The sequence below is a fragment of the Sphaerodactylus townsendi genome, linkage group LG08 (genome assembly GCF_021028975.2).
Source record: "Sphaerodactylus townsendi isolate TG3544 linkage group LG08, MPM_Stown_v2.3, whole genome shotgun sequence".
NCBI lineage: Eukaryota > Metazoa > Chordata > Lepidosauria > Squamata > Sphaerodactylidae > Sphaerodactylus > Sphaerodactylus townsendi.
In genome coordinates this window covers 11,183,432-11,209,555 of record NC_059432.1, presented here as the reverse complement: position 1 = coordinate 11,209,555, position 26,124 = coordinate 11,183,432, and the positions used below count along the sequence as shown (strand labels likewise).

General features: G+C 64.2%; 1 protein-coding gene across 1 annotated transcript; it reads left to right on the top strand.

Annotated features, from left to right (window-relative positions):
* Positions 1–2,960: 2,960 nt before the first annotated feature.
* Positions 2,961–13,075, top strand: MBL2 (mannose binding lectin 2). Its single transcript, XM_048506465.1, has 5 exons — positions 2,961–3,053; positions 7,921–8,116; positions 10,450–10,566; positions 12,339–12,422; positions 12,682–13,075. The coding sequence occupies exons 2-5, from the start codon at positions 7,930–7,932 to the stop codon at positions 13,056–13,058; spliced, it is 765 nt and encodes a 254-aa protein (XP_048362422.1). The 5' UTR covers positions 2,961–3,053; positions 7,921–7,929; the 3' UTR covers positions 13,059–13,075.
* The last annotated feature ends 13,049 nt before the right edge of the window (positions 13,076–26,124 follow it).

Sequence of the window (26,124 nt, the reverse complement as noted above, 5' to 3'; positions counted from 1 at the left end):
CCAAAATAGCATCATTTTCAATGTTGTTTAACTGGGGACCCCAGATTCTCCCTTTAAGGTGGATTTAAAAGGAGAATTTGGGCTCTCTAGTTTTAACACCATTGAAAGTGATGCTGTTTGGGGGTGGATTCCAGCATCACAGCGGCTGCCGGGGGGGCGGGGCGCAAAACTCAGATTTTGCACCGGGCTCCATTTTCCCTCTATGCCTCTGCCCAGAGGGGAGGGGCAGGGGAGGGGAGGGCAGGGCAGGAGAGTCTGCCATCCCCGGCCTTGGAGAGCTGCTTTTATAAGCGCTAGGCCGGGGGTGGGGCTTGGGGAGGCATGGCTATGCCCTAGGGGCGGGTGGGGGTGTGGCCCCACCCCTGAACCCCCCCCCCATAAAAAATCTATACCTACGTCCCTGCCTCTAATCCAGATATTCCCAAACTTTTTGAGTTGCAGAGTACTTTTCGGGAGGGAAATTCATCACGGAGGACTATGGTCACCCTTATGCCAACGGCACATATGTGCCTTTTTTACTGTTTTTATTTAACTCTATTTGTCAAGTTGTTAGTCTTCTATCATATTTATAGCAAAAATGTTTATTGGCCAGGTATGGGAAAGGGCATAAGAGCCTTCTGCAAGTCTTGTGAAACATGCCAGGCAGGCAAAGGTGGCTGTCCTGATGCGTGGATTCTGCACCACACAAATATGACATCTTCAGAATGTTATAAATAGCATTTAAGGGAGGACTTTGCAAACGTTTCTTCCCCATAATGATCTAAGATTGTTATGTTCCTCTCAGTCCAGGTGAGGTGTCACAGTCAATTCTCTGACCTCTCCTCTGCCCACCTCACCTGACAGCGAGAGGACATTCTACAGGTTTGAGAGAGCAGCCTGCCGCACCTCACCCTCAACCTCTCCACCAGTAGCAAAGTGACACTCCTTGGCTTTGAGAGTGATGGCAGCTCGGATGAGAAGGAAGAGCTGGCTGTCGGTAAAGCAGCATTAGATCATCTAGATCCATCAATAGGAGAGCGGAAAGCTGTGCAGGTGCTTCGACCCAACCCAGAAGCACTGCCCTGAACTCAGAGGTGGGATCCAGCAGGTTCTCATTAGTTCCCGAGAGTGGGTTACTAATTATTTGTGTGTGCTGAGAGGGGGTTACTAATTGGGTCCGCTTTTCCGTCTCCACGCCCTTACCTCCCCGAGAGGCATCCTGCCTTTGAATGTGAAGGTTCCATATAGCAATTGCGACTAATAATGTAACACCCTGAACTGGGTTAATCCCTTTCAGGTATTGCAATTCATCGATTCTCAGCCTTTCGTACCTTTTGTCTCACCAGTCTCTATCAAAGAACCTGTGTGTTTCACCATTGCTGTGTTCAGATTTGTGAGTTGGAGCATTTTCTATAATGTGATGATGATTTGGAAATGACCTGGTGCAAAAAAAGGTTTTGGGGTCATGGTGGGGTGGCTGCCCATGGGGGGGGGCATTCAACTCAGTTTTTGCCCAGGGCTCAGGTTTGCCTAGGTACACCTCTGCCTCCTTTGCTGAGGGGGGGCTGGCGAGGGAACCTGTTACTAAAATTTTTGGATCCCACCACTGCCCGCACTACAGCCCAGTGCCAGGACTGTCTTCTTGGCACTCCAGCGATCCTGTGCTCTCTCAGAGCACAGCACCAGCACTCTGAGCAAGCTGTCCTTCTAGCACGTATTTCCCCTTGGAGCAACGCAGCCAGAGACTGTGCTCAGAGTCAGCCGAGCGCCGAAGGTCAGCTAGACCATCAGCACTCCGATTGTAAGCAGCCCGCATGTTCCACCCAAACACTTACAGATTGGTTCCCACCCCAGGACATGGACAATATACGCCCCACTAAACTTCCCCTTCTCACTAGACACAGTGCGTAACAGACTTTTCTCTGTGATACACCTCTGAAGATGCCAGCCACAGATGCAGGCAAAACGTTAGGAACGAGATCCACCAGACCACGGCCACACAGCCTGGAAAAAACCTCCAAAATCATGTTATGGAAGTAGGAACTGAGAGAGCTATATTTCTTTAAGACAAGGAAAAAGAATTGTGTGAAAAATTTGAAAGCCGAAGCTTTGTTGCCTCCTTTGCCTATCTCGCAGTTACATTTGCACATTTGAATGGATTCAGCATTTCTATTCAAGGATCAGAAGTCGCTGTTTGGTTGCGAGTGAGAAGGTTGCTCCCTTCAAGCAAAAACTTGAACTTTGGAAGGGCCTACTAAAGAAAGGCAACTGTGCAAATGTTCATACTTTAGAAAATGTTCTCTCTAAAGAAAAATTGGCACCGGGTTGGCACTTTGTGATAAATAAGTGGGGTTTGGGTTGCAATTTGGGCACTCGGTCTCAAAAAGGTTCGCCATCACTGTATGTGTGTGTGTGTGTGTGTGTGTGTGTGTATAAGCATAAATGTTATTTCTACAGAACTGTTTCACTGCTTATTTGTGTTCATTTCAGTGTGTGTTCATTTTTTTAGTCCACTCCAGAACCCAAGCTGTAGGCCGTGAATGAAAAAAAAAATTGCGTTTGTAGGTCCTAAAAATGCAAATTCGCCCTGCCTGAAGTTTAGGCCAGATTCACGAGAGGTGTGGGTCATAAAATCTTTCCCAAGAGAAGAATGACATCAAAATGTTTAAAAACCACTGCATTATCAGAAAGTTAAAAACTTTTCATTGATCAACAGCCATTTTTTAAAAATTGGTTCAAAATTTGAAAAATACTATAAAATATATCCCTCTAGTTCATAGTACACTGGGAGATCTATTTATGAGGAGCTGGAGGGGTGAGCTAAATGTCAGAAATTAGAATTCTTTCTTGTTTTGGCCAGTAAATGATCGTATACTGCCCCGAAAGGGTGCAGTATGAAGTCCAATTTTGCAATCCAGAGACTTATGCAAGAGTAAATATAAAATCATGCCTCCTTTTTGAGCAATTCTGTTTCCAACTGTTTGTCTTGATTGTTCCAAACAGAGATCTACCGAGTTCTGCCTCGCTTCTGTTCAGATTAAATACGGTTGATCACAGCAACCCACTTAATTGAGGTAAGTAATACTAGCTTAGAATAATGCTGAATTATTATCCCATTGGTTGGTTTTTCTTCTTTCTTAACTTCTGCACCCAGAATTAATTTCTGCTTCCTAAGCTTTCAATGTTTTTGGTTACACACCCAGTTAAATACAGACTGTCGTATTATGGCTCAAATATGTAACTGGATTCATTGATAGATTAAATATTTTGGATATTTATTGGGGTGTGGGGTTCCAGTTTGAATTGGTTATGGAAAATGTTTAAATTAGTTAACCCCCCCTTTACTGGTTTTTTTAATTAATAATGTTTGTAATGTTTTTTATAGGAAGAAAAGAAAATAATGATGTCCTTCCTTCCTTTCTAAGTGGATGACAGCTTTTCTTTATTCAGTACCTCAGTATTTTAAAAACACCCCTCTGTTGGGGATCTAATAATTATCATATATATTTTCATTTGCCTGTCTGGTTAACAGTGCAGTCCTAAACGGAGTTAAATCCTGGTATGCTTGTCATACCTCTTAGTAACATTATACTGTAAAATACTATTAGCAGACCTCTCGCCTACATTTGTCATTGAGGTATGGTGAGCAGATTTAGTTCCCAAGGCTTGAAGTACCACCACTAAGTAGTTAAAGCTACTAACCTGGTCAATCTTATTTCCTAGTAGCTGCCAGTTTCTGGATCTGGGACCGTTTCCAAAGGCAAGAATCTTGGTTCTTTGAAAATTAATTGTTAGGTTTCTTTCTGGCAATAATATGCAAATTTGCTTAGAGCTCATCTTAAACTGATGGATGTCCTCAAGAGAATTACAGGGTCATCTGCATACAACAGTATGGAGATGTGCTGGTTTGCCAGTTTGGGGGAATGGAATATTGGATCATTCGGATGGAAAACTAAGTCATTAAGATAAAAAAATAAGTAGACAACCGGGTAAGTTTTTACAGGGTCAGTTAGAATGCCATTTTGGTTATATCTAACTCTTAGATAAGTGTTATTGTGCATGAGTTTGCAATCTCCTATCTATGGTAGTGGCCTGCAATTTATACCAAAGTATTGCCCTACAAACTGAATCAAAAGCTGCTTTCAGATCTATACATACAGCTTATAATGAGGTGTCTTTTCCAGATGCGTATTTCTCTACTGGGGCTGAATTATTAAATAGTGGTCTAGCATATATCGCCCTGCTTGAAAATGCGCCTGCTCCGGGACTAGGATTGCTTCCTTATCCAGCCATTCTGACAGCTTTTCTTGTGGATGTTTGGCATATAGCTTACTGATAACATTAAGTCGACTTATTGGTCTATACTCCCATTATTGAATCAGACTTACAGATAGAAATGCAATCAATATCTTTCAAATGCATAAAGATTTCCATGTCTCTATCCCGTCTTAGTGTCGCCCCCGAGGGAATGCAAATTCTGGCAGCTGAAGTTACTGACTATAGGCACGCACATAGCGATCGTAGCAACCACTGACAGACCCAGTTTATTTGTATATACATATTATCACAGTATCAGAACGGATACATAGGTAAGCATGCGCCTATGGCAGCTAGATCTAGTGGGCTATTAGTATGCTGTAGGCCTATATTCACAGCAAGAATTTAAATGGATATGGATTGCATAAAATATATACATGTATTCCCATTTCCTAAGACACAGTAATTATACACATTGAGTAACTTAATGTATGGTCATTTTAGTCCGTTATTCTAGCAGGAAAGCCTTTATTTAAACTCAACCTAGGAGGTGGGTAGGCAAAATGGTAGTTATGAATAATAATCTGCTATTGAACAACAATTTCAGCCAGCTTTCAGTTTTAATATAATATATAGAGAGCCACTATTTAATGATTATTTAAATCTCGATATTATTGATTTTATTTGTGCTCTCTCTATTTGTTTGCCCTGAGCCCTTCGAGGGAGGGCGGTTTATAAATATAATGATGATGATGATGATGATGATGATGATGATGATGATGATGATGATGATGATGATGATGATGATGTCATTTCTTGGTCTTTTTTTAAACGTCAGACCGGACATCCAAAAATGAAACATGTTCAATTAAAAGGTGCGCAAAAAGGAAAACAAGCAAAAGAGAACGAACAAAATGGAAGGTCCGGGGCACCGAGGTTGGACTGTGCTTGTGGCATCTGTCGGACTTAATCCGGCCCAGCAACCTTGGTGTGATTTCTAGTAGCAACAGTCCAAAAGATCTATCTGTGCTCACAGAATGCTTGTATTCGTGTGTAATCCAGATGCGCAGTTTTCTCTACACTTTATTGGCTTGTGGGCAAAATTACATATTTCCACTTGAATGGCCCCGAGTCTGGAAATGCCTCATCTTGCATAATACTAGTAATCACACACAATGCTTGGTGTCTAATGAACATAACAGGATTGGGGACCATTCTCTCCATGTTGGCCAATATCAGTTATCTCAAAGGACTGAAAAAGTGTGTTTTTGAATCTCTACGAGCGTAGTTCAGGATTCCTTTACTGAAAATCATAGTGCCAGAGCATGCATTGTGCTTTATACCATGAAGGGCTAAAATATAATATGCTAGCAATGAAAATGTTGGGGGAACTTTCTTATACACAACATCCCTGTAATTTTTATATTAGGGTTTGGGGCATACGAATGGTTCAGTGGCATAGGAGGTTAAGAGCTCATGTATCTAATCTGGAGGAACCGGGTTTGATTCCCAGCTCTGCCGCCTGAGCTGTGGAGGCTTATCTGGGGAATTCAGATTAGCCTGTACACTCCCACACACGCCAGCTGGGTGACCTTGGGCTAGTCACAGCTTCTTGGAGCTCTCTCAGCCCCACCTACCTCACAGGTTGTTTGTTGTGAGGGGGGAAGGGCAAAGAGATTGTAAACCCCTTTGAGTCTCCTGCAGGAGAGAAAGGGGGAATATAAATCCAAACTCCTCCTCCTCCTCCTCCTCCTCCTCCTCCTCCTCTTCTTCTTCTTCTTCTTCTTCTTCTTCTTCTTCTTCTTCTTCTTCTTCTTCTTCTTCTTCTTCTTCTTCTTCCTCTTCTTCCTCTTCTTCTTCTTCTTCTTCTTCTTCTTCTTCTTCTTCATCTATTCATCCTTTGCATTTGTTTATCAAAGAGATACTCTAGAAGGCTTCTAGAAGCCTTCTTTTAACTGATTTTTGTCCTGCTTATATTGCATTTATTTCTAAAATGCATTCATCATTTTAACAGTTATTTCAGGAGCCATGCACTCAGCGGGCCACACACTGGATCTGATTGTTGGCATGGCGGTAGATGGTCCACTCCGCAAAGCCTAAATAAGACTTCCTGTGGATGCTAAAAATGGTGTCCTGGGAAGGCACTCTGCACAGCTTTCTTCCCAAGATGTCCCCAGGACACCTTATTTTCATTCAAGGCATCTTTTTTGAAGAACGACTCAAAGTGCAACTTTTCTCCTTAAGCTGCCTGCTAGATTTGGATGGGAGACCAGCAAGGAAGATTCTGTAGAGGAAGGCAATGGCAAACCACCTCCATTTCTCACTAGGCTCAAAAGCCAGCTGCAGGGGTTGCCACAAGTTGGTTATAAGAAGAAGAAGAAGAAAAAGAAGAGTTTGGATTTATATCCCCCCTTTCTCTCCTGCAGGAGACTCAAAGGGGCTGACAATCTCCTTGCCCTTCCCCCCTCACAACAAAAACCCTGTGAGGTAGGTGGGGCTGAGAGAGCTCTGAGAAGCTGTGACTAGCCCAAGGTCACCCAGCTGGCATGTGTGGGAGTGTACAGGCTAATCTGAATTCCCCAGATAAGCCTCCACAGCTCAGGCAGCAGAGCAGAGAATCAAACCTGGTTCTTCCAGATTAGATACACGAGCTCTTAACCTCCTACGCACTTACGGACTTACATACATATAAGCAGGGGCGGAGCGAGAGGGAACTGTGCCCAGGACACGCATGTGCCCGGCGCCCTTGCCATGCCCCCACCTGTCTCCACCACAGAATGCCTCTAGAATGCCCCTTCCACACCCCAGCCATGCCCCTGCACCCTGCACAGGTACACACCTCAGGGCATTGCCCACCACCTTGCCCCGTTGGTGCTACACCACAGCATATAAGTACCCAAAGCAACATGCAGCAGTTTTAAAAGGCGAAGAGCTGTGTTTTTTATATATGGACAAGGAAATTCTACATTGTATAGCACATCCAAGTCTATTTACATAAGAATAACTGCACGTGAGTTGGGAAATTCAGACCCTTAAACTGAAGATGGTGTTTGGCAGATGGCATTGGTATCCAGTATGCATTTTGATGCTTCTCTAAATTATGATTACCACACCGAAACTCCTGCTCTCCACATATAGATCTCCTTATCTGAATATGACCCATGAGCGTTTAAATCAGTTTCCAGCTGTTCCATTGACATAGTTCCCTATCAAGGGTTGCTGTAAACTGTAGATCTGTGAAGGGGCTGGATATTTCTCTCCAAGTTTTCCTCAGCTTCATGTGAAATCAGAACTCCAATGATCCTTTGCATGAAGCTCTGACCTCTTCAAGTTGATTCTTCTAGCTCCGTGGCGGCGAACCTTTGGCACTCCAGATGTTATGGACTACAATTCCCATCAGCCCCTACCAGCATGGTCAATTGGCCATGCTAGCAGGGGCTGATGGGATTTGTAGTCCACAACATCTGGAGTGCCAAAGGTTTGCCACCACTGTTCTAGCTGGTTTCAGATTATCATGTAGATATGCCCATTGTTTCACTTAACCTGGGGAAAGTGTGTTTGATAAATGGAGGCCTCAAAGACTTGAGGATCTAATCTTCAGAGATGAAGCAAGGTCCCTCGCACACCAGACAGCATAATGGTGATGGAACAACCTCCCAAAATACTTTCTTTGTTGTCTCTAAGGTCTCAACGATGCATCTGCTCCAACTGTTCACTGCCCTCGTGCTGGGAACATCTCTGGGGTGTGCAGCAGCTTCTGAAGAATTCAGACCTGAAGCAAACACGTGTCCACAGGTGATCACATGTGGTAATCCAGGGCTCAATGGTTTGCCAGGCAGAGATGGCAGGGATGGTGCCAAAGGAGAGAAAGGAGACCAAGGTATTATGCATGTATTTCACTGTCATATAATTATTCAGTGTGATGTATATAAATAGAAATGCTTGGCAGCGTATGAGAGTATTACTACCTGAAAGTTTTCCAAGGTTTCTTATTCATTTTTGATTGTAGCAGTCTGAACAACCCCTCAGTATTCTGCTCTCGTCAGTTCTCAGAAACTAAGCAAGGTCAGCGTAGGATCGGGGACCATCAAAAAAGATTGAGGTTGCTATGCGGAGGAATGGAATTACAAACCAGATCAGCTCATTTTTTGGTGTGAAGGCCCCATGGGCCAGAGTCAGGGATGACTTGACAGGATATAATTATGTTGTGATTATATCTGGGCAGTGGTGGGATCCAAAAATTTTAGTAACAGGTTCCCATGGTGGTGGGATTCTAACGGTGGCGTAGCGCCAATGGGGCACAAACGGGCATGGCAGGGGGCGTGGCTGAGCATTCCGGGGGCGGGGCATTAATAATTTCTCTGTTACTGTAAAAAACTCTTACTGTAAAAAAAAAGTTCCTAATTTCCAGCGGGTATCTTTCTGTCCATAATTTAAACACATTACAGCAAGTCCTATCGTCTACTGCCAACAGAAACAACTAAAGAGTCCCCTGGACCCAACAGTAGTTAAAGGGTCCCTCCTCTTACTAGCCGGCAAGCTCCGGGCTACGAGAAAGAAGAAGAGAGGGGGAGGCGAGGGCGTGGAGACGGAAAAGCGGACCCAATTAGTAACCCCCTCTCGGCACACACAAATAATTAGTAACCCACTCTCGGGAACTGGTGAGAACCTGCTGGATCCCACCTCTGTATCTGGGGACTCAGGACAAAATGGGGATTCTGCTTGTTGGAGGATGTACTTAGGGGGAGGGAGCCATTGGGTGTACTTAGGTTGGGGGAGCCATTGTCTAGAACAAACCAAAGGAATGCAATGTTAGGGACCAGTCCCCTAACACTAAATAGAAGAGGAAGTCCCGGAACTGCAAATTCAGTCACTGCAGGAGTGGCTTAGAACTCCATAGCTGTCCCCTGACAACCATAGGACTTTCCCCATACTATTGTGGGTTGCATGTAGCAGGGTGTGAGCTCAATCTTAGGGTTCCCCCCACCCCCAGAAACAAAGCAAATACATGGGACTGGATCCTAACAGCTTGTCCCCTTATCTGGCCCAACTGATCAGTACCTTGTCTCCAACTACAGGTCCTTGTTTTCCTGTCACAGGTTTTCTGTTGTTACTATTGATACTATTGGCTTAATATAACATGGTGAAGTTCATCTCCTATGTGTCATGACCAGCCCATTTCTGGGTTGATCCTGCCATTTTCCCACCCAGGATGTGGGATCCTTTTTCTCTTCTCTTCCCCTGTCCCCCCTAATTACTGTGATTGGCCTTGCTCACTCTCTGTACTTTTGCTTTCCAGGCGATGCCTTATCAGGATATAAGCAGAGGTGGGATCCAGCAGGTTCTCACAGGTTCCCGAGAGTGGGTTACTAATTATTTGTGTGTGCCGAGAGGGGGTTACTAATGGGTGATTTTGCCACATGATTTTTGCCTTAGTTACGCCCCTCCTCTCAGCAGTAGCGCGCAGAACTTGAAGCAGTCTAGCAGGAGGCGCACCGGCGTGCGTGGCAGCCTGCACCCGCATGCATTCGTTTCCTGCCCAAGGACCGGTGCAGTGGCTGCATCCTTGCCACAGCCCCGCCCAGGAATGCCTCACCCCTGGAATTCCCGGCCACGCCCTCATCGTGCCCCATCCAGCCCCATTGGCGCTACACCACAGTTTGAATCCCACCACCATGGGAACCTGTTACTAAAATTTTTGGATCCCACCACTGCATATAAAGGTGTTGTAGCTCTGTCAGTAGTGTGGAGTGTGGGTTGTTTTGACCCCAGGGGGAGGTGTCTTCTTCTTCTCTGGACTGTGGACTGGAGGGGTGCCACCCCCACTTGGGAACTGGGTGGAGTAACATGTCTTGGGAGGTGGCGTGGGGTATAATGGTGGTTGCAATACTTGCTACGCTTAGTTCTGGCACTAGAAGTCTAAATGCTTTTTCCTGAAGCTGTTCCATAATAAAGAAATCATCTGAACACAAAGTCCCGTTATTGAACCGTCCAGGGGGCATGACGCTATGACATTGTTTTGTACTTGTTTTGAACAGTCTTTGGGCTGAAACCTGGGTCAGAAACCTAAAAAATAAAGCAGTCCTGGGGCACATGAATAACCACAGGAAGGCAGCTATCGTGGTGATGCTATAAAAGAGCTTTCTCTTGGTTGTTCGGTGTTTGAAGGAGTGAAACCCAACAGGCATTTAGCATTTTTTGGTCCAACCCTAGGGGTCGGCGTGAGAGGCCAACAGGGTTTCCCTGGAAAGGCTGGACCTCCGGGCCCAGTGGGTGAAAGGGGAGAAGCAGGAGTTCAAGGTCAAAAAGGAGAAAAAGGAGAAACACCAGGTAAGATATCTTATTTGTTTGACAGTCGGTTGTTCTGGCGTAGGAGGTTAAGTGGCGTAGTGGCGTAGGACGTTAAGAGCTCGTGTATCTAATCTGGAGGAACCGGGTTTGATTCCCAGCTCTGCCACCTGAGCTGTGGAGGCTTATCTGGGGAATTCAGATTAGCCTGTACACTCCCACACACGCCAGCTGGGTGACCTTGGGCTAGTCACAGCTTCTCAGAGCTCTCTCAGCCCCACCTACATCACAGGGTGTTTGTTGTGAGGGGGGAAGGGCAAGGAGATTGTCAGCCCCTTTGAGTCTCCTGCAGGAGAGAAAGGGGGGATTTAAATCCAAACTCTTCTTCTTCTTCTTTAGAGTCTCCATCATATGGCAAGATATATAATGGCAACCAGGCTGGTAGTGAAAGACTTAAAAATAACGCTCCCTCTGCAATCATTTTCACCAAAAACTCTTTTCTGAAGCTTGTTCCCCATAGCCATTACAGCACCATTTCAAATTTTAATATTTAACCTATAGTGAGGCCTTTTGTAGGGTTCCACTTTTTAACTTATTTACAAAATTTATAATCCCTGTTTCTTACTTGGATTTAAGGCAGATTACACAGCGTGAGTCAATACAATGGACAGGTGGGACATTTAACCTTCTGTAACATTTAACCTACAGTAATGCCTTTTGTAGGGTTCCATCTTTTTATGTGCATTATCTGTAACCCGTGTTTCTCACTTGAACGTAACACAGATTACAGAGAGTGAGTCAATACAATGGACAGATTTGACATTCAACAAACAATGCATTGGAATTAGGGTTGTGGAAGTGAACAGAAATCTAAAAACAGAACTGAAGAAAAGCCTAAATATTACCATGACATATGAAATGATGAAAAGTTCAATAAAAAGATACAGATCCCAGGCCCGAATTATTTATGGGAGAAACTTTGTGAATAAACTTGTACAATCCGGCCCTATTGCCTGTGTAGAAAATCCCTCTTGAATAATTTAATTTTTCATAGTTTGTGGGAAGGCGGGACAGCGGGATTCTTCCTGACCTCCTCAAGCAGGGTGTTCCGTAAGCTGGGGGCCACAGCAGAGAAGGCCTGCGTACAGGCCGTTGTTGATTTTGTCTACTTGCAGGCTGGCTCCTACAGAAGGCCACCTTGGATATTATGTGGCATTTGGGTATGCTACCTAGTTTCTGTTTGGCCCACTAACTGTCCTTGATTCTGAGATTTCACTGAAGAAAAAACAAGTCTGTAGGTCTTCTGCATCCAGAGACAGAGGGTAAAACGTGGCTGATTACGCACTGCCAGCCTTTCCCGGGTCTGCCCCGCTCTGGCGTGAAAAGTCACACCAGAAGTGTTCTTGCTTTCCTGGAGGCATGTGAGCAGCACCGACGACCAAGTTGGGACAGGAAATCTTGCCCTGACTCGCCTCCTCTCTTGGTGCACTGCAAACAGGAAGTACATTGGGACACGATTTCTAGCCCCAACACACTTCCTGTTCCACTGCGTTCCTTGGCGCTGGTGGGTAATTGGCCTGTGAGGAGTTTTCTGCCTCATTTGCACAGGCAGCGCCATGGCGACATGCCCCAAGGCTTGATAGGCTGTAGCACGGCAAGTGCCTATCGGACAAATCTCCAAGGAATGGGATAACACGAATCTCGCAGGTAGCCTTTGGCAGAACCTTTCCTGCAACTGGTTTAAATTAAAAAGGAGCTAAACCGAATCTTTAGTGCTGAACAATGCTATTCCCAACTGTATTTCTTTCCCTTAGCCACTGACATCTTCCAGCAGCAAATATATGCTCTGGAATCCAGATTCCAGGAGCTTCATGATGAATGTAACAATTACAAACAAGGTAAGACACTGTGAGTTTTGCCATTCGGTCAGCACCATGAGATCCCACCTCACATGACACCCCAAGCCCCATTCTTAGCCTACACCCCATGTCAGATCTGTGCCGCATTTCCTTGTGGCCCACTGGAGAGTGTTGGTGCAGCCATGAAGGGGTGAATTGCAGGGGGGGAAGGGGTGAATTGCAGGGGGTCTTTCTTTGGGGAGATTGGGAAAAAAGGAAAGAGTTTTTCACTACCAGTACTTCTTTTCTCTGCATCCAGCGGTGCTACTGCAGGGGATGACAGTCGGACAGAAGACTTTCATTTCAACCCACCAGCACGACACTTTTGCTAACGGCAGAGCCCGGTGTGCGAAAGCTGGAGCAGCCCTGGCTTGCCCCATGAATGCCGACGAGAATGCCGCTGTTCAGGAACTAGCAAAGAGAGGTGCCAAGTTTGCGTTCCTCAATGTAAATGACCTCCAGACAGAGGGCCTCTTTGTATATGAAAACGGAAAGGCATTAGGGTACACCAACTGGAAAAAAGGAGAGCCCAATAACTACGGAGGAAATGAGGACTGTGTTGTTATCATACCCGAAAATGCACAGTGGAATGACTTTAACTGTGAGCAGAGAGGTCTAATTATTTGTGAATTCTGACCTGAGCGACATTTCAGGGTTTTGTATGGTTTAGTGCAGGGAAATGTTTCAGGTGGGTAAGAGAAAGTGAGGTTCCCGAGCATGAGGAAGCCACCAATTCCTGTGTCGTTCACCCAGACCCCTGACCTAGACTGGAGTTCCCCATCATTGCCCCTGTGGGCAACACTCACTCACTCACTCACTCACTCACTCACTCACTCACTCACTCACTCACTCACTCACTCACTCACTCACTCACTCGCTCCTCCTCCACTCGCTCACTCGCTCCGCTCCACTCACTCACTCCTCCGCTCCGCTCCTCCTTGCCACTTGCTACCCGCAACCAACCAACCAACCAACCAACCAACCAACCAACCAACCAACCAACCAACCAACCAACCAACCAACCAACCAACCAACCAACCAACCAACCAACCAATCAAAAACCTTTATTAGGCATAAAAACCATAATGTATCAAAATTACAATAGAAAGAGCACTATTGCACATCATGTAAAACACGCAATAAAATGTGGCTACAGATTCAGACATTTCAATATTAGGGTTCATCAATAACTTAGTCATTTTTGACTAAGTTTTTGACATCATTCCTGGCAGATGCATAGCTACAATGGGGACATCCAGGGACAAATGTCCCGGGCGCCCACCATAGGAAGCACAGAAAAATTTGGGCTCATTTCTAACTTTTTTGGTATTTTTGTGTTTTTATTTTGTCCGCCAGCAGGGGGTGGCGTTTTTAGACTAGCCACACCAAAATTACAGGCTATTGTCAGGTGACACTTCTGATGATACTACCCAGGTTTGGTGAAGTTTGTTTTTGGGGATCCAATGTTATGGACCCCCAAAAGGGGTGCCCCATCCCCCACTGTTTCCAATGGGAGCTAATGGTAGATGGGGCTACCCTTTTGAGGGTCCATAACTTTTGACCCCCTGAACCAAACTTCACTAAACCTGGGTGGTTTCATCAGGAGAGTCTCCTGAAGACAGCCTATAATTTTGGTATTGTAAGTTTAAATATTGCTCCCCTGACAGGCACCCTCAAATTTTCCCCAGGTTCTCTCTTTTAATCCACCCCCTTTAGAGTGGTTTTAAAGGGAGAACTTGGTCTCCCTAGATTTAAAAAAAATTGAAAGTATTGTTGAAGGCTTTCACAACCAGATTCAACTGGTTGTAGTGGGTTTTCGGAGCTTATTGTACCGTGGTCTGCGTGAATCATGTTCCTAACGTTTCACCTGCATCTGTGGCTGGCATCTTCAGAGGTGTATCACAAAGAGAAGTCTGTTATCACAGAAGTCTGGACACAGTGTATAACAGACTTCTCTCTGTGATACACCTTTGAAGATACCAGCTACAGATGCAGATGCAGGGGAAACATTAGGAACCAGATCTAACAGACCACAGCCATGCAGCCCGGAAAACCCACAACAACCAACATTGAAAATGATGTTGTTTGGTGTGTGTGTGGGGAATCTACACTGAAACAGCATCGCTTTCAATGTTGTTTGAAGCAAGGGGAGGCAAGAGTCTCCTTTGGGGGGGGATGGAAAATTAGTCTGGGCTCCCTAGTTTAAACAACATTGAAAATTATGCTGTTCCAGGGTGGATTTCCCCCCACCCCTCAAACGGCATCTCTTTCAATGTTGTTTAAACTAGGGAGCCCAGAGTCTCCCTTGAAGAAGAAGAAGAAGAAGAAGAAGAGTTTGGATTTATATCCCCCCTTTCTCTCCTGCAGGAGACTTAAAGGGGCTTACAATCTCCTTGCCCTTCCCCCCTCACAACAAACACCCTGTGAGGTAGGTGGGGCTGAGAGAGCTCCGAGAAGCTGTGACTAGCCCAAAGTCACCCAGCTGGCGTGTGTGGGAGTGTACAGGCTAATCTGAATTCCCCAGATAAGCCTCCACAGCTCAGGCGGCAGAGCTGGGAATCAAACCTGGTCCCTCCAGATTAGATACATGAGCTCTTAACCTCCTATGCCACTGCTGCGCCTAAGGTGGATTTAAAAGGAGAATCTGGGCTGTCTAATTGAAACAACATTAACAGTGGTTCTGGTGGGTTTTTCGGGTTGTGTGGCCATGGTCTGGTGGATCTTGTTCCAAACGTTTTGCCTGCATCTGTGCCTGGCATCTTCAGAAGTGTATCACAGAGAAAAGTGTTTCACACTGTGTCACAAAATGTTGTTTGGTCGTGGTGGGGGAGGGTGGCCGCCCATACCCCACCCCCCCGCAAAACTCAGATTTTGCCCTGGGCTCCATTTTCCCTAGCTACACCTCTGAATTCATGCAAAAGTTTGAATAAAGCCCAAAGAAATCAGCAAGTCAGTCAGTCAGTCAGTCAAAGGTACTTCAGTACTTGGACACAGGACTTCCTAAATTTGCTCTTCTAAGTTCAGTGAATCATCTAAGGTATTGTATGATGAAAAAGAGGCCCATACACTACACAGAACAATTAAGCCTTTTTACAAACAATGGCTCATAATAGAATTTCACTCATTAAAGGTAAATGGAGCTGGACGAGTTCCTAAAGACTCTTCAAATGCACGGGATGTCCCAGTTCTCAAACGTTCCTTGGGAAATTAGTTCTCTCAGTAAATACCAAACCAGTGTTTACAAATGATTTATGTAACATCTGATTAGCTTTATATAGCTTAGTATTGGTGCAGAGTGGCCTCCTCCTCCCCTGAGAACGCTGGGTTTCATCCTATCGGTGTTCCTGCAAAATCTTGCCAAATTCCCCTCCCCAGTGCAACCCTTTGGCTGGTTGCATCACTCCTAGTCAAGTCTTTGGTGTATCCCAAAAGGTCTCTCTTTCCATATTTCACCAGTGAGAAAACCGGAAGAATCCAACACACGATATGGGGGGTGGGGGGGGGGGGGGGTGGGGGGGGGGGGGGGTGGGGGGGGGGGGGGGTGGGGGGGGGGGGGGGTGGGGGGGGGGGGGGGTGGGGGGGGGGGGGGGTGGGGGGGGGGGGGGGTGGGGGGGGGGGGGGGTGGGGGGGGGGGGGGGTGGGGGGGGGGGGGGGTGGGGGGGGGGGGGGGTGGGGGGGGGGGGGGGTGGGGGGGGGGGGGGGTGGGGGGGGGGGGGGGTGGGGGGGGGGGGGGGTGGGGGGGGGGGGGGGTGGGGGGGGGGGGGGGTGGGGGGGGGGGGGGGTGGGGGGGGGGGGGGGTGGGGGGGGGGGGGGGTGGGGGGGGGGGGGGGTGGGGGGGGGGGGGGGTGGGGGGGGGGGGGGGTGGGGGGGGGGGGGGGTGGGGGGGGGGGGGGGTGGGGGGGGGGGGGGGTGGGGGGGGGGGGGGGTGGGGGGGGGGGGGGGTGGGGGGGGGGGGGGGTGGGGGGGGGGGGGGGTGGGGGGGGGGGGGGGTGGGGGGGGGGGGGGGTGGGGGGGGGGGGGGGTGGGGGGGGGGGGGGGTGGGGGGGGGGGGGGGTGGGGGGGGGGGGGGGTGGGGGGGGGGGGGGGTGGGGGGGGGGGGGGGTGGGGGGGGGGGGGGGTGGGGGGGGGGGGGGGTGGGGGGGGGGGGGGGTGGGGGGGGGGGGGGGTGGGGGGGGGGGGGGGTGGGGGGGGGGGGGGGTGGGGGGGGGGGGGGGTGGGGGGGGGGGGGGGTGGGGGGGGGGGGGGGTGGGGGGGGGGGGGGGTGGGGGGGGGGGGGGGTGGGGGGGGGGGGGGGTGGGGGGGGGGGGGGGTGGGGGGGGGGGGGGGTGGGGGGGGGGGGGGGTGGGGGGGGGGGGGGGTGGGGGGGGGGGGGGGTGGGGGGGGGGGGGGGTGGGGGGGGGGGGGGGTGGGGGGGGGGGGGGGTGGGGGGGGGGGGGGGTGGGGGGGGGGGGGGGTGGGGGGGGGGGGGGGTGGGGGGGGGGGGGGGTGGGGGGGGGGGGGGGTGGGGGGGGGGGGGGGTGGGGGGGGGGGGGGGTGGGGGGGGGGGGGGGTGGGGGGGGGGGGGGGTGGGGGGGGGGGGGGGTGGGGGGGGGGGGGGGTGGGGGGGGGGGGGGGTGGGGGGGGGGGGGGGTGGGGGGGGGGGGGGGTGGGGGGGGGGGGGGGTGGGGGGGGGGGGGGGTGGGGGGGGGGGGGGGTGGGGGGGGGGGGGGGTGGGGGGGGGGGGGGGTGGGGGGGGGGGGGGGTGGGGGGGGGGGGGGGTGGGGGGGGGGGGGGGTGGGGGGGGGGGGGGGTGGGGGGGGGGGGGGGTGGGGGGGGGGGGGGGTGGGGGGGGGGGGGGGTGGGGGGGGGGGGGGGTGGGGGGGGGGGGGGGTGGGGGGGGGGGGGGGTGGGGGGGGGGGGGGGTGGGGGGGGGGGGGGGTGGGGGGGGGGGGGGGTGGGGGGGGGGGGGGGTGGGGGGGGGGGGGGGTGGGGGGGGGGGGGGGTGGGGGGGGGGGGGGGTGGGGGGGGGGGGGGGTGGGGGGGGGGGGGGGTGGGGGGGGGGGGGGGTGGGGGGGGGGGGGGGTGGGGGGGGGGGGGGGTGGGGGGGGGGGGGGGTGGGGGGGGGGGGGGGTGGGGGGGGGGGGGGGTGGGGGGGGGGGGGGGTGGGGGGGGGGGGGGGTGGGGGGGGGGGGGGGTGGGGGGGGGGGGGGGTGGGGGGGGGGGGGGGTGGGGGGGGGGGGGGGTGGGGGGGGGGGGGGGTGGGGGGGGGGGGGGGTGGGGGGGGGGGGGGGTGGGGGGGGGGGGGGGTGGGGGGGGGGGGGGGTGGGGGGGGGGGGGGGTGGGGGGGGGGGGGGGTGGGGGGGGGGGGGGGTGGGGGGGGGGGGGGGTGGGGGGGGGGGGGGGTGGGGGGGGGGGGGGGTGGGGGGGGGGGGGGGTGGGGGGGGGGGGGGGTGGGGGGGGGGGGGGGTGGGGGGGGGGGGGGGTGGGGGGGGGGGGGGGTGGGGGGGGGGGGGGGTGGGGGGGGGGGGGGGTGGGGGGGGGGGGGGGTGGGGGGGGGGGGGGGTGGGGGGGGGGGGGGGTGGGGGGGGGGGGGGGTGGGGGGGGGGGGGGGTGGGGGGGGGGGGGGGTGGGGGGGGGGGGGGGTGGGGGGGGGGGGGGGTGGGGGGGGGGGGGGGTGGGGGGGGGGGGGGGTGGGGGGGGGGGGGGGTGGGGGGGGGGGGGGGTGGGGGGGGGGGGGGGTGGGGGGGGGGGGGGGTGGGGGGGGGGGGGGGTGGGGGGGGGGGGGGGTGGGGGGGGGGGGGGGTGGGGGGGGGGGGGGGTGGGGGGGGGGGGGGGTGGGGGGGGGGGGGGGTGGGGGGGGGGGGGGGTGGGGGGGGGGGGGGGTGGGGGGGGGGGGGGGTGGGGGGGGGGGGGGGTGGGGGGGGGGGGGGGTGGGGGGGGGGGGGGGTGGGGGGGGGGGGGGGTGGGGGGGGGGGGGGGTGGGGGGGGGGGGGGGTGGGGGGGGGGGGGGGTGGGGGGGGGGGGGGGTGGGGGGGGGGGGGGGTGGGGGGGGGGGGGGGTGGGGGGGGGGGGGGGTGGGGGGGGGGGGGGGTGGGGGGGGGGGGGGGTGGGGGGGGGGGGGGGTGGGGGGGGGGGGGGGTGGGGGGGGGGGGGGGTGGGGGGGGGGGGGGGTGGGGGGGGGGGGGGGTGGGGGGGGGGGGGGGTGGGGGGGGGGGGGGGTGGGGGGGGGGGGGGGTGGGGGGGGGGGGGGGTGGGGGGGGGGGGGGGTGGGGGGGGGGGGGGGTGGGGGGGGGGGGGGGTGGGGGGGGGGGGGGGTGGGGGGGGGGGGGGGTGGGGGGGGGGGGGGGTGGGGGGGGGGGGGGGTGGGGGGGGGGGGGGGTGGGGGGGGGGGGGGGTGGGGGGGGGGGGGGGTGGGGGGGGGGGGGGGTGGGGGGGGGGGGGGGTGGGGGGGGGGGGGGGTGGGGGGGGGGGGGGGTGGGGGGGGGGGGGGGTGGGGGGGGGGGGGGGTGGGGGGGGGGGGGGGTGGGGGGGGGGGGGGGTGGGGGGGGGGGGGGGTGGGGGGGGGGGGGGGTGGGGGGGGGGGGGGGTGGGGGGGGGGGGGGGTGGGGGGGGGGGGGGGTGGGGGGGGGGGGGGGTGGGGGGGGGGGGGGGTGGGGGGGGGGGGGGGTGGGGGGGGGGGGGGGTGGGGGGGGGGGGGGGTGGGGGGGGGGGGGGGTGGGGGGGGGGGGGGGTGGGGGGGGGGGGGGGTGGGGGGGGGGGGGGGTGGGGGGGGGGGGGGGTGGGGGGGGGGGGGGGTGGGGGGGGGGGGGGGTGGGGGGGGGGGGGGGTGGGGGGGGGGGGGGGTGGGGGGGGGGGGGGGTGGGGGGGGGGGGGGGTGGGGGGGGGGGGGGGTGGGGGGGGGGGGGGGTGGGGGGGGGGGGGGGTGGGGGGGGGGGGGGGTGGGGGGGGGGGGGGGTGGGGGGGGGGGGGGGTGGGGGGGGGGGGGGGTGGGGGGGGGGGGGGGTGGGGGGGGGGGGGGGTGGGGGGGGGGGGGGGTGGGGGGGGGGGGGGGTGGGGGGGGGGGGGGGTGGGGGGGGGGGGGGGTGGGGGGGGGGGGGGGTGGGGGGGGGGGGGGGTGGGGGGGGGGGGGGGTGGGGGGGGGGGGGGGTGGGGGGGGGGGGGGGTGGGGGGGGGGGGGGGTGGGGGGGGGGGGGGGTGGGGGGGGGGGGGGGTGGGGGGGGGGGGGGGTGGGGGGGGGGGGGGGTGGGGGGGGGGGGGGGTGGGGGGGGGGGGGGGTGGGGGGGGGGGGGGGTGGGGGGGGGGGGGGGTGGGGGGGGGGGGGGGTGGGGGGGGGGGGGGGTGGGGGGGGGGGGGGGTGGGGGGGGGGGGGGGTGGGGGGGGGGGGGGGTGGGGGGGGGGGGGGGTGGGGGGGGGGGGGGGTGGGGGGGGGGGGGGGTGGGGGGGGGGGGGGGTGGGGGGGGGGGGGGGTGGGGGGGGGGGGGGGTGGGGGGGGGGGGGGGTGGGGGGGGGGGGGGGTGGGGGGGGGGGGGGGTGGGGGGGGGGGGGGGTGGGGGGGGGGGGGGGTGGGGGGGGGGGGGGGTGGGGGGGGGGGGGGGTGGGGGGGGGGGGGGGTGGGGGGGGGGGGGGGTGGGGGGGGGGGGGGGTGGGGGGGGGGGGGGGTGGGGGGGGGGGGGGGTGGGGGGGGGGGGGGGTGGGGGGGGGGGGGGGTGGGGGGGGGGGGGGGTGGGGGGGGGGGGGGGTGGGGGGGGGGGGGGGTGGGGGGGGGGGGGGGTGGGGGGGGGGGGGGGTGGGGGGGGGGGGGGGTGGGGGGGGGGGGGGGTGGGGGGGGGGGGGGGTGGGGGGGGGGGGGGGTGGGGGGGGGGGGGGGTGGGGGGGGGGGGGGGTGGGGGGGGGGGGGGGTGGGGGGGGGGGGGGGTGGGGGGGGGGGGGGGTGGGGGGGGGGGGGGGTGGGGGGGGGGGGGGGTGGGGGGGGGGGGGGGTGGGGGGGGGGGGGGGTGGGGGGGGGGGGGGGTGGGGGGGGGGGGGGGTGGGGGGGGGGGGGGGTGGGGGGGGGGGGGGGTGGGGGGGGGGGGGGGTGGGGGGGGGGGGGGGTGGGGGGGGGGGGGGGTGGGGGGGGGGGGGGGTGGGGGGGGGGGGGGGTGGGGGGGGGGGGGGGTGGGGGGGGGGGGGGGTGGGGGGGGGGGGGGGTGGGGGGGGGGGGGGGTGGGGGGGGGGGGGGGTGGGGGGGGGGGGGGGTGGGGGGGGGGGGGGGTGGGGGGGGGGGGGGGTGGGGGGGGGGGGGGGTGGGGGGGGGGGGGGGTGGGGGGGGGGGGGGGTGGGGGGGGGGGGGGGTGGGGGGGGGGGGGGGTGGGGGGGGGGGGGGGTGGGGGGGGGGGGGGGTGGGGGGGGGGGGGGGTGGGGGGGGGGGGGGGTGGGGGGGGGGGGGGGTGGGGGGGGGGGGGGGTGGGGGGGGGGGGGGGTGGGGGGGGGGGGGGGTGGGGGGGGGGGGGGGTGGGGGGGGGGGGGGGTGGGGGGGGGGGGGGGTGGGGGGGGGGGGGGGTGGGGGGGGGGGGGGGTGGGGGGGGGGGGGGGTGGGGGGGGGGGGGGGTGGGGGGGGGGGGGGGTGGGGGGGGGGGGGGGTGGGGGGGGGGGGGGGTGGGGGGGGGGGGGGGTGGGGGGGGGGGGGGGTGGGGGGGGGGGGGGGTGGGGGGGGGGGGGGGTGGGGGGGGGGGGGGGTGGGGGGGGGGGGGGGTGGGGGGGGGGGGGGGTGGGGGGGGGGGGGGGTGGGGGGGGGGGGGGGTGGGGGGGGGGGGGGGTGGGGGGGGGGGGGGGTGGGGGGGGGGGGGGGTGGGGGGGGGGGGGGGTGGGGGGGGGGGGGGGTGGGGGGGGGGGGGGGTGGGGGGGGGGGGGGGTGGGGGGGGGGGGGGGTGGGGGGGGGGGGGGGTGGGGGGGGGGGGGGGTGGGGGGGGGGGGGGGTGGGGGGGGGGGGGGGTGGGGGGGGGGGGGGGTGGGGGGGGGGGGGGGTGGGGGGGGGGGGGGGTGGGGGGGGGGGGGGGTGGGGGGGGGGGGGGGTGGGGGGGGGGGGGGGTGGGGGGGGGGGGGGGTGGGGGGGGGGGGGGGTGGGGGGGGGGGGGGGTGGGGGGGGGGGGGGGTGGGGGGGGGGGGGGGTGGGGGGGGGGGGGGGTGGGGGGGGGGGGGGGTGGGGGGGGGGGGGGGTGGGGGGGGGGGGGGGTGGGGGGGGGGGGGGGTGGGGGGGGGGGGGGGTGGGGGGGGGGGGGGGTGGGGGGGGGGGGGGGTGGGGGGGGGGGGGGGTGGGGGGGGGGGGGGGTGGGGGGGGGGGGGGGTGGGGGGGGGGGGGGGTGGGGGGGGGGGGGGGTGGGGGGGGGGGGGGGTGGGGGGGGGGGGGGGTGGGGGGGGGGGGGGGTGGGGGGGGGGGGGGGTGGGGGGGGGGGGGGGTGGGGGGGGGGGGGGGTGGGGGGGGGGGGGGGTGGGGGGGGGGGGGGGTGGGGGGGGGGGGGGGTGGGGGGGGGGGGGGGTGGGGGGGGGGGGGGGTGGGGGGGGGGGGGGGTGGGGGGGGGGGGGGGTGGGGGGGGGGGGGGGTGGGGGGGGGGGGGGGTGGGGGGGGGGGGGGGTGGGGGGGGGGGGGGGTGGGGGGGGGGGGGGGTGGGGGGGGGGGGGGGTGGGGGGGGGGGGGGGTGGGGGGGGGGGGGGGTGGGGGGGGGGGGGGGTGGGGGGGGGGGGGGGTGGGGGGGGGGGGGGGTGGGGGGGGGGGGGGGTGGGGGGGGGGGGGGGTGGGGGGGGGGGGGGGTGGGGGGGGGGGGGGGTGGGGGGGGGGGGGGGTGGGGGGGGGGGGGGGTGGGGGGGGGGGGGGGTGGGGGGGGGGGGGGGTGGGGGGGGGGGGGGGTGGGGGGGGGGGGGGGTGGGGGGGGGGGGGGGTGGGGGGGGGGGGGGGTGGGGGGGGGGGGGGGTGGGGGGGGGGGGGGGTGGGGGGGGGGGGGGGTGGGGGGGGGGGGGGGTGGGGGGGGGGGGGGGTGGGGGGGGGGGGGGGTGGGGGGGGGGGGGGGTGGGGGGGGGGGGGGGTGGGGGGGGGGGGGGGTGGGGGGGGGGGGGGGTGGGGGGGGGGGGGGGTGGGGGGGGGGGGGGGTGGGGGGGGGGGGGGGTGGGGGGGGGGGGGGGTGGGGGGGGGGGGGGGTGGGGGGGGGGGGGGGTGGGGGGGGGGGGGGGTGGGGGGGGGGGGGGGTGGGGGGGGGGGGGGGTGGGGGGGGGGGGGGGTGGGGGGGGGGGGGGGTGGGGGGGGGGGGGGGTGGGGGGGGGGGGGGGTGGGGGGGGGGGGGGGTGGGGGGGGGGGGGGGTGGGGGGGGGGGGGGGTGGGGGGGGGGGGGGGTGGGGGGGGGGGGGGGTGGGGGGGGGGGGGGGTGGGGGGGGGGGGGGGTGGGGGGGGGGGGGGGTGGGGGGGGGGGGGGGTGGGGGGGGGGGGGGGTGGGGGGGGGGGGGGGTGGGGGGGGGGGGGGGTGGGGGGGGGGGGGGGTGGGGGGGGGGGGGGGTGGGGGGGGGGGGGGGTGGGGGGGGGGGGGGGTGGGGGGGGGGGGGGGTGGGGGGGGGGGGGGGTGGGGGGGGGGGGGGGTGGGGGGGGGGGGGGGTGGGGGGGGGGGGGGGTGGGGGGGGGGGGGGGTGGGGGGGGGGGGGGGTGGGGGGGGGGGGGGGTGGGGGGGGGGGGGGGTGGGGGGGGGGGGGGGTGGGGGGGGGGGGGGGTGGGGGGGGGGGGGGGTGGGGGGGGGGGGGGGTGGGGGGGGGGGGGGGTGGGGGGGGGGGGGGGTGGGGGGGGGGGGGGGTGGGGGGGGGGGGGGGTGGGGGGGGGGGGGGGTGGGGGGGGGGGGGGGTGGGGGGGGGGGGGGGTGGGGGGGGGGGGGGGTGGGGGGGGGGGGGGGTGGGGGGGGGGGGGGGTGGGGGGGGGGGGGGGTGGGGGGGGGGGGGGGTGGGGGGGGGGGGGGGTGGGGGGGGGGGGGGGTGGGGGGGGGGGGGGGTGGGGGGGGGGGGGGGTGGGGGGGGGGGGGGGTGGGGGGGGGGGGGGGTGGGGGGGGGGGGGGGTGGGGGGGGGGGGGGGTGGGGGGGGGGGGGGGTGGGGGGGGGGGGGGGTGGGGGGGGGGGGGGGTGGGGGGGGGGGGGGGTGGGGGGGGGGGGGGGTGGGGGGGGGGGGGGGTGGGGGGGGGGGGGGGTGGGGGGGGGGGGGGGTGGGGGGGGGGGGGGGTGGGGGGGGGGGGGGGTGGGGGGGGGGGGGGGTGGGGGGGGGGGGGGGTGGGGGGGGGGGGGGGTGGGGGGGGGGGGGGGTGGGGGGGGGGGGGGGTGGGGGGGGGGGGGGGTGGGGGGGGGGGGGGGTGGGGGGGGGGGGGGGTGGGGGGGGGGGGGGGTGGGGGGGGGGGGGGGTGGGGGGGGGGGGGGGTGGGGGGGGGGGGGGGTGGGGGGGGGGGGGGGTGGGGGGGGGGGGGGGTGGGGGGGGGGGGGGGTGGGGGGGGGGGGGGGTGGGGGGGGGGGGGGGTGGGGGGGGGGGGGGGTGGGGGGGGGGGGGGGTGGGGGGGGGGGGGGGTGGGGGGGGGGGGGGGTGGGGGGGGGGGGGGGTGGGGGGGGGGGGGGGTGGGGGGGGGGGGGGGTGGGGGGGGGGGGGGGTGGGGGGGGGGGGGGGTGGGGGGGGGGGGGGGTGGGGGGGGGGGGGGGTGGGGGGGGGGGGGGGTGGGGGGGGGGGGGGGTGGGGGGGGGGGGGGGTGGGGGGGGGGGGGGGTGGGGGGGGGGGGGGGTGGGGGGGGGGGGGGGTGGGGGGGGGGGGGGGTGGGGGGGGGGGGGGGTGGGGGGGGGGGGGGGTGGGGGGGGGGGGGGGTGGGGGGGGGGGGGGGTGGGGGGGGGGGGGGGTGGGGGGGGGGGGGGGTGGGGGGGGGGGGGGGTGGGGGGGGGGGGGGGTGGGGGGGGGGGGGGGTGGGGGGGGGGGGGGGTGGGGGGGGGGGGGGGTGGGGGGGGGGGGGGGTGGGGGGGGGGGGGGGTGGGGGGGGGGGGGGGTGGGGGGGGGGGGGGGTGGGGGGGGGGGGGGGTGGGGGGGGGGGGGGGTGGGGGGGGGGGGGGGTGGGGGGGGGGGGGGGTGGGGGGGGGGGGGGGTGGGGGGGGGGGGGGGTGGGGGGGGGGGGGGGTGGGGGGGGGGGGGGGTGGGGGGGGGGGGGGGTGGGGGGGGGGGGGGGTGGGGGGGGGGGGGGGTGGGGGGGGGGGGGGGTGGGGGGGGGGGGGGGTGGGGGGGGGGGGGGGTGGGGGGGGGGGGGGGTGGGGGGGGGGGGGGGTGGGGGGGGGGGGGGGTGGGGGGGGGGGGGGGTGGGGGGGGGGGGGGGTGGGGGGGGGGGGGGGTGGGGGGGGGGGGGGGTGGGGGGGGGGGGGGGTGGGGGGGGGGGGGGGTGGGGGGGGGGGGGGGTGGGGGGGGGGGGGGGTGGGGGGGGGGGGGGGTGGGGGGGGGGGGGGGTGGGGGGGGGGGGGGGTGGGGGGGGGGGGGGGTGGGGGGGGGGGGGGGTGGGGGGGGGGGGGGGTGGGGGGGGGGGGGGGTGGGGGGGGGGGGGGGTGGGGGGGGGGGGGGGTGGGGGGGGGGGGGGGTGGGGGGGGGGGGGGGTGGGGGGGGGGGGGGGTGGGGGGGGGGGGGGGTGGGGGGGGGGGGGGGTGGGGGGGGGGGGGGGTGGGGGGGGGGGGGGGTGGGGGGGGGGGGGGGTGGGGGGGGGGGGGGGTGGGGGGGGGGGGGGGTGGGGGGGGGGGGGGGTGGGGGGGGGGGGGGGTGGGGGGGGGGGGGGGTGGGGGGGGGGGGGGGTGGGGGGGGGGGGGGGTGGGGGGGGGGGGGGGTGGGGGGGGGGGGGGGTGGGGGGGGGGGGGGGTGGGGGGGGGGGGGGGTGGGGGGGGGGGGGGGTGGGGGGGGGGGGGGGTGGGGGGGGGGGGGGGTGGGGGGGGGGGGGGGTGGGGGGGGGGGGGGGTGGGGGGGGGGGGGGGTGGGGGGGGGGGGGGGTGGGGGGGGGGGGGGGTGGGGGGGGGGGGGGGTGGGGGGGGGGGGGGGTGGGGGGGGGGGGGGGTGGGGGGGGGGGGGGGTGGGGGGGGGGGGGGGTGGGGGGGGGGGGGGGTGGGGGGGGGGGGGGGTGGGGGGGGGGGGGGGTGGGGGGGGGGGGGGGTGGGGGGGGGGGGGGGTGGGGGGGGGGGGGGGTGGGGGGGGGGGGGGGTGGGGGGGGGGGGGGGTGGGGGGGGGGGGGGGTGGGGGGGGGGGGGGGTGGGGGGGGGGGGGGGTGGGGGGGGGGGGGGGTGGGGGGGGGGGGGGGTGGGGGGGGGGGGGGGTGGGGGGGGGGGGGGGTGGGGGGGGGGGGGGGTGGGGGGGGGGGGGGGTGGGGGGGGGGGGGGGTGGGGGGGGGGGGGGGTGGGGGGGGGGGGGGGTGGGGGGGGGGGGGGGTGGGGGGGGGGGGGGGTGGGGGGGGGGGGGGGTGGGGGGGGGGGGGGGTGGGGGGGGGGGGGGGTGGGGGGGGGGGGGGGTGGGGGGGGGGGGGGGTGGGGGGGGGGGGGGGTGGGGGGGGGGGGGGGTGGGGGGGGGGGGGGGTGGGGGGGGGGGGGGGTGGGGGGGGGGGGGGGTGGGGGGGGGGGGGGGTGGGGGGGGGGGGGGGTGGGGGGGGGGGGGGGTGGGGGGGGGGGGGGGTGGGGGGGGGGGGGGGTGGGGGGGGGGGGGGGTGGGGGGGGGGGGGGG

Excerpts from the sequence above, each read along its gene's own strand:
- MBL2 (XM_048506465.1), top strand. The coding sequence starts at position 7,930 with ATGCATCTGCTCCAACTGTTCACTGCCCTCGTGCTGGGAACATCTCTG. Across the intron at positions 8,117-10,449 it reads AGGAGAGAAAGGAGACCAAG|GGGTCGGCGTGAGAGGCCAA; the intron begins GTATTATGCATG and ends GTCCAACCCTAG. Across the intron at positions 12,423-12,681 it reads ATGTAACAATTACAAACAAG|CGGTGCTACTGCAGGGGATG; the intron begins GTAAGACACTGT and ends CTCTGCATCCAG.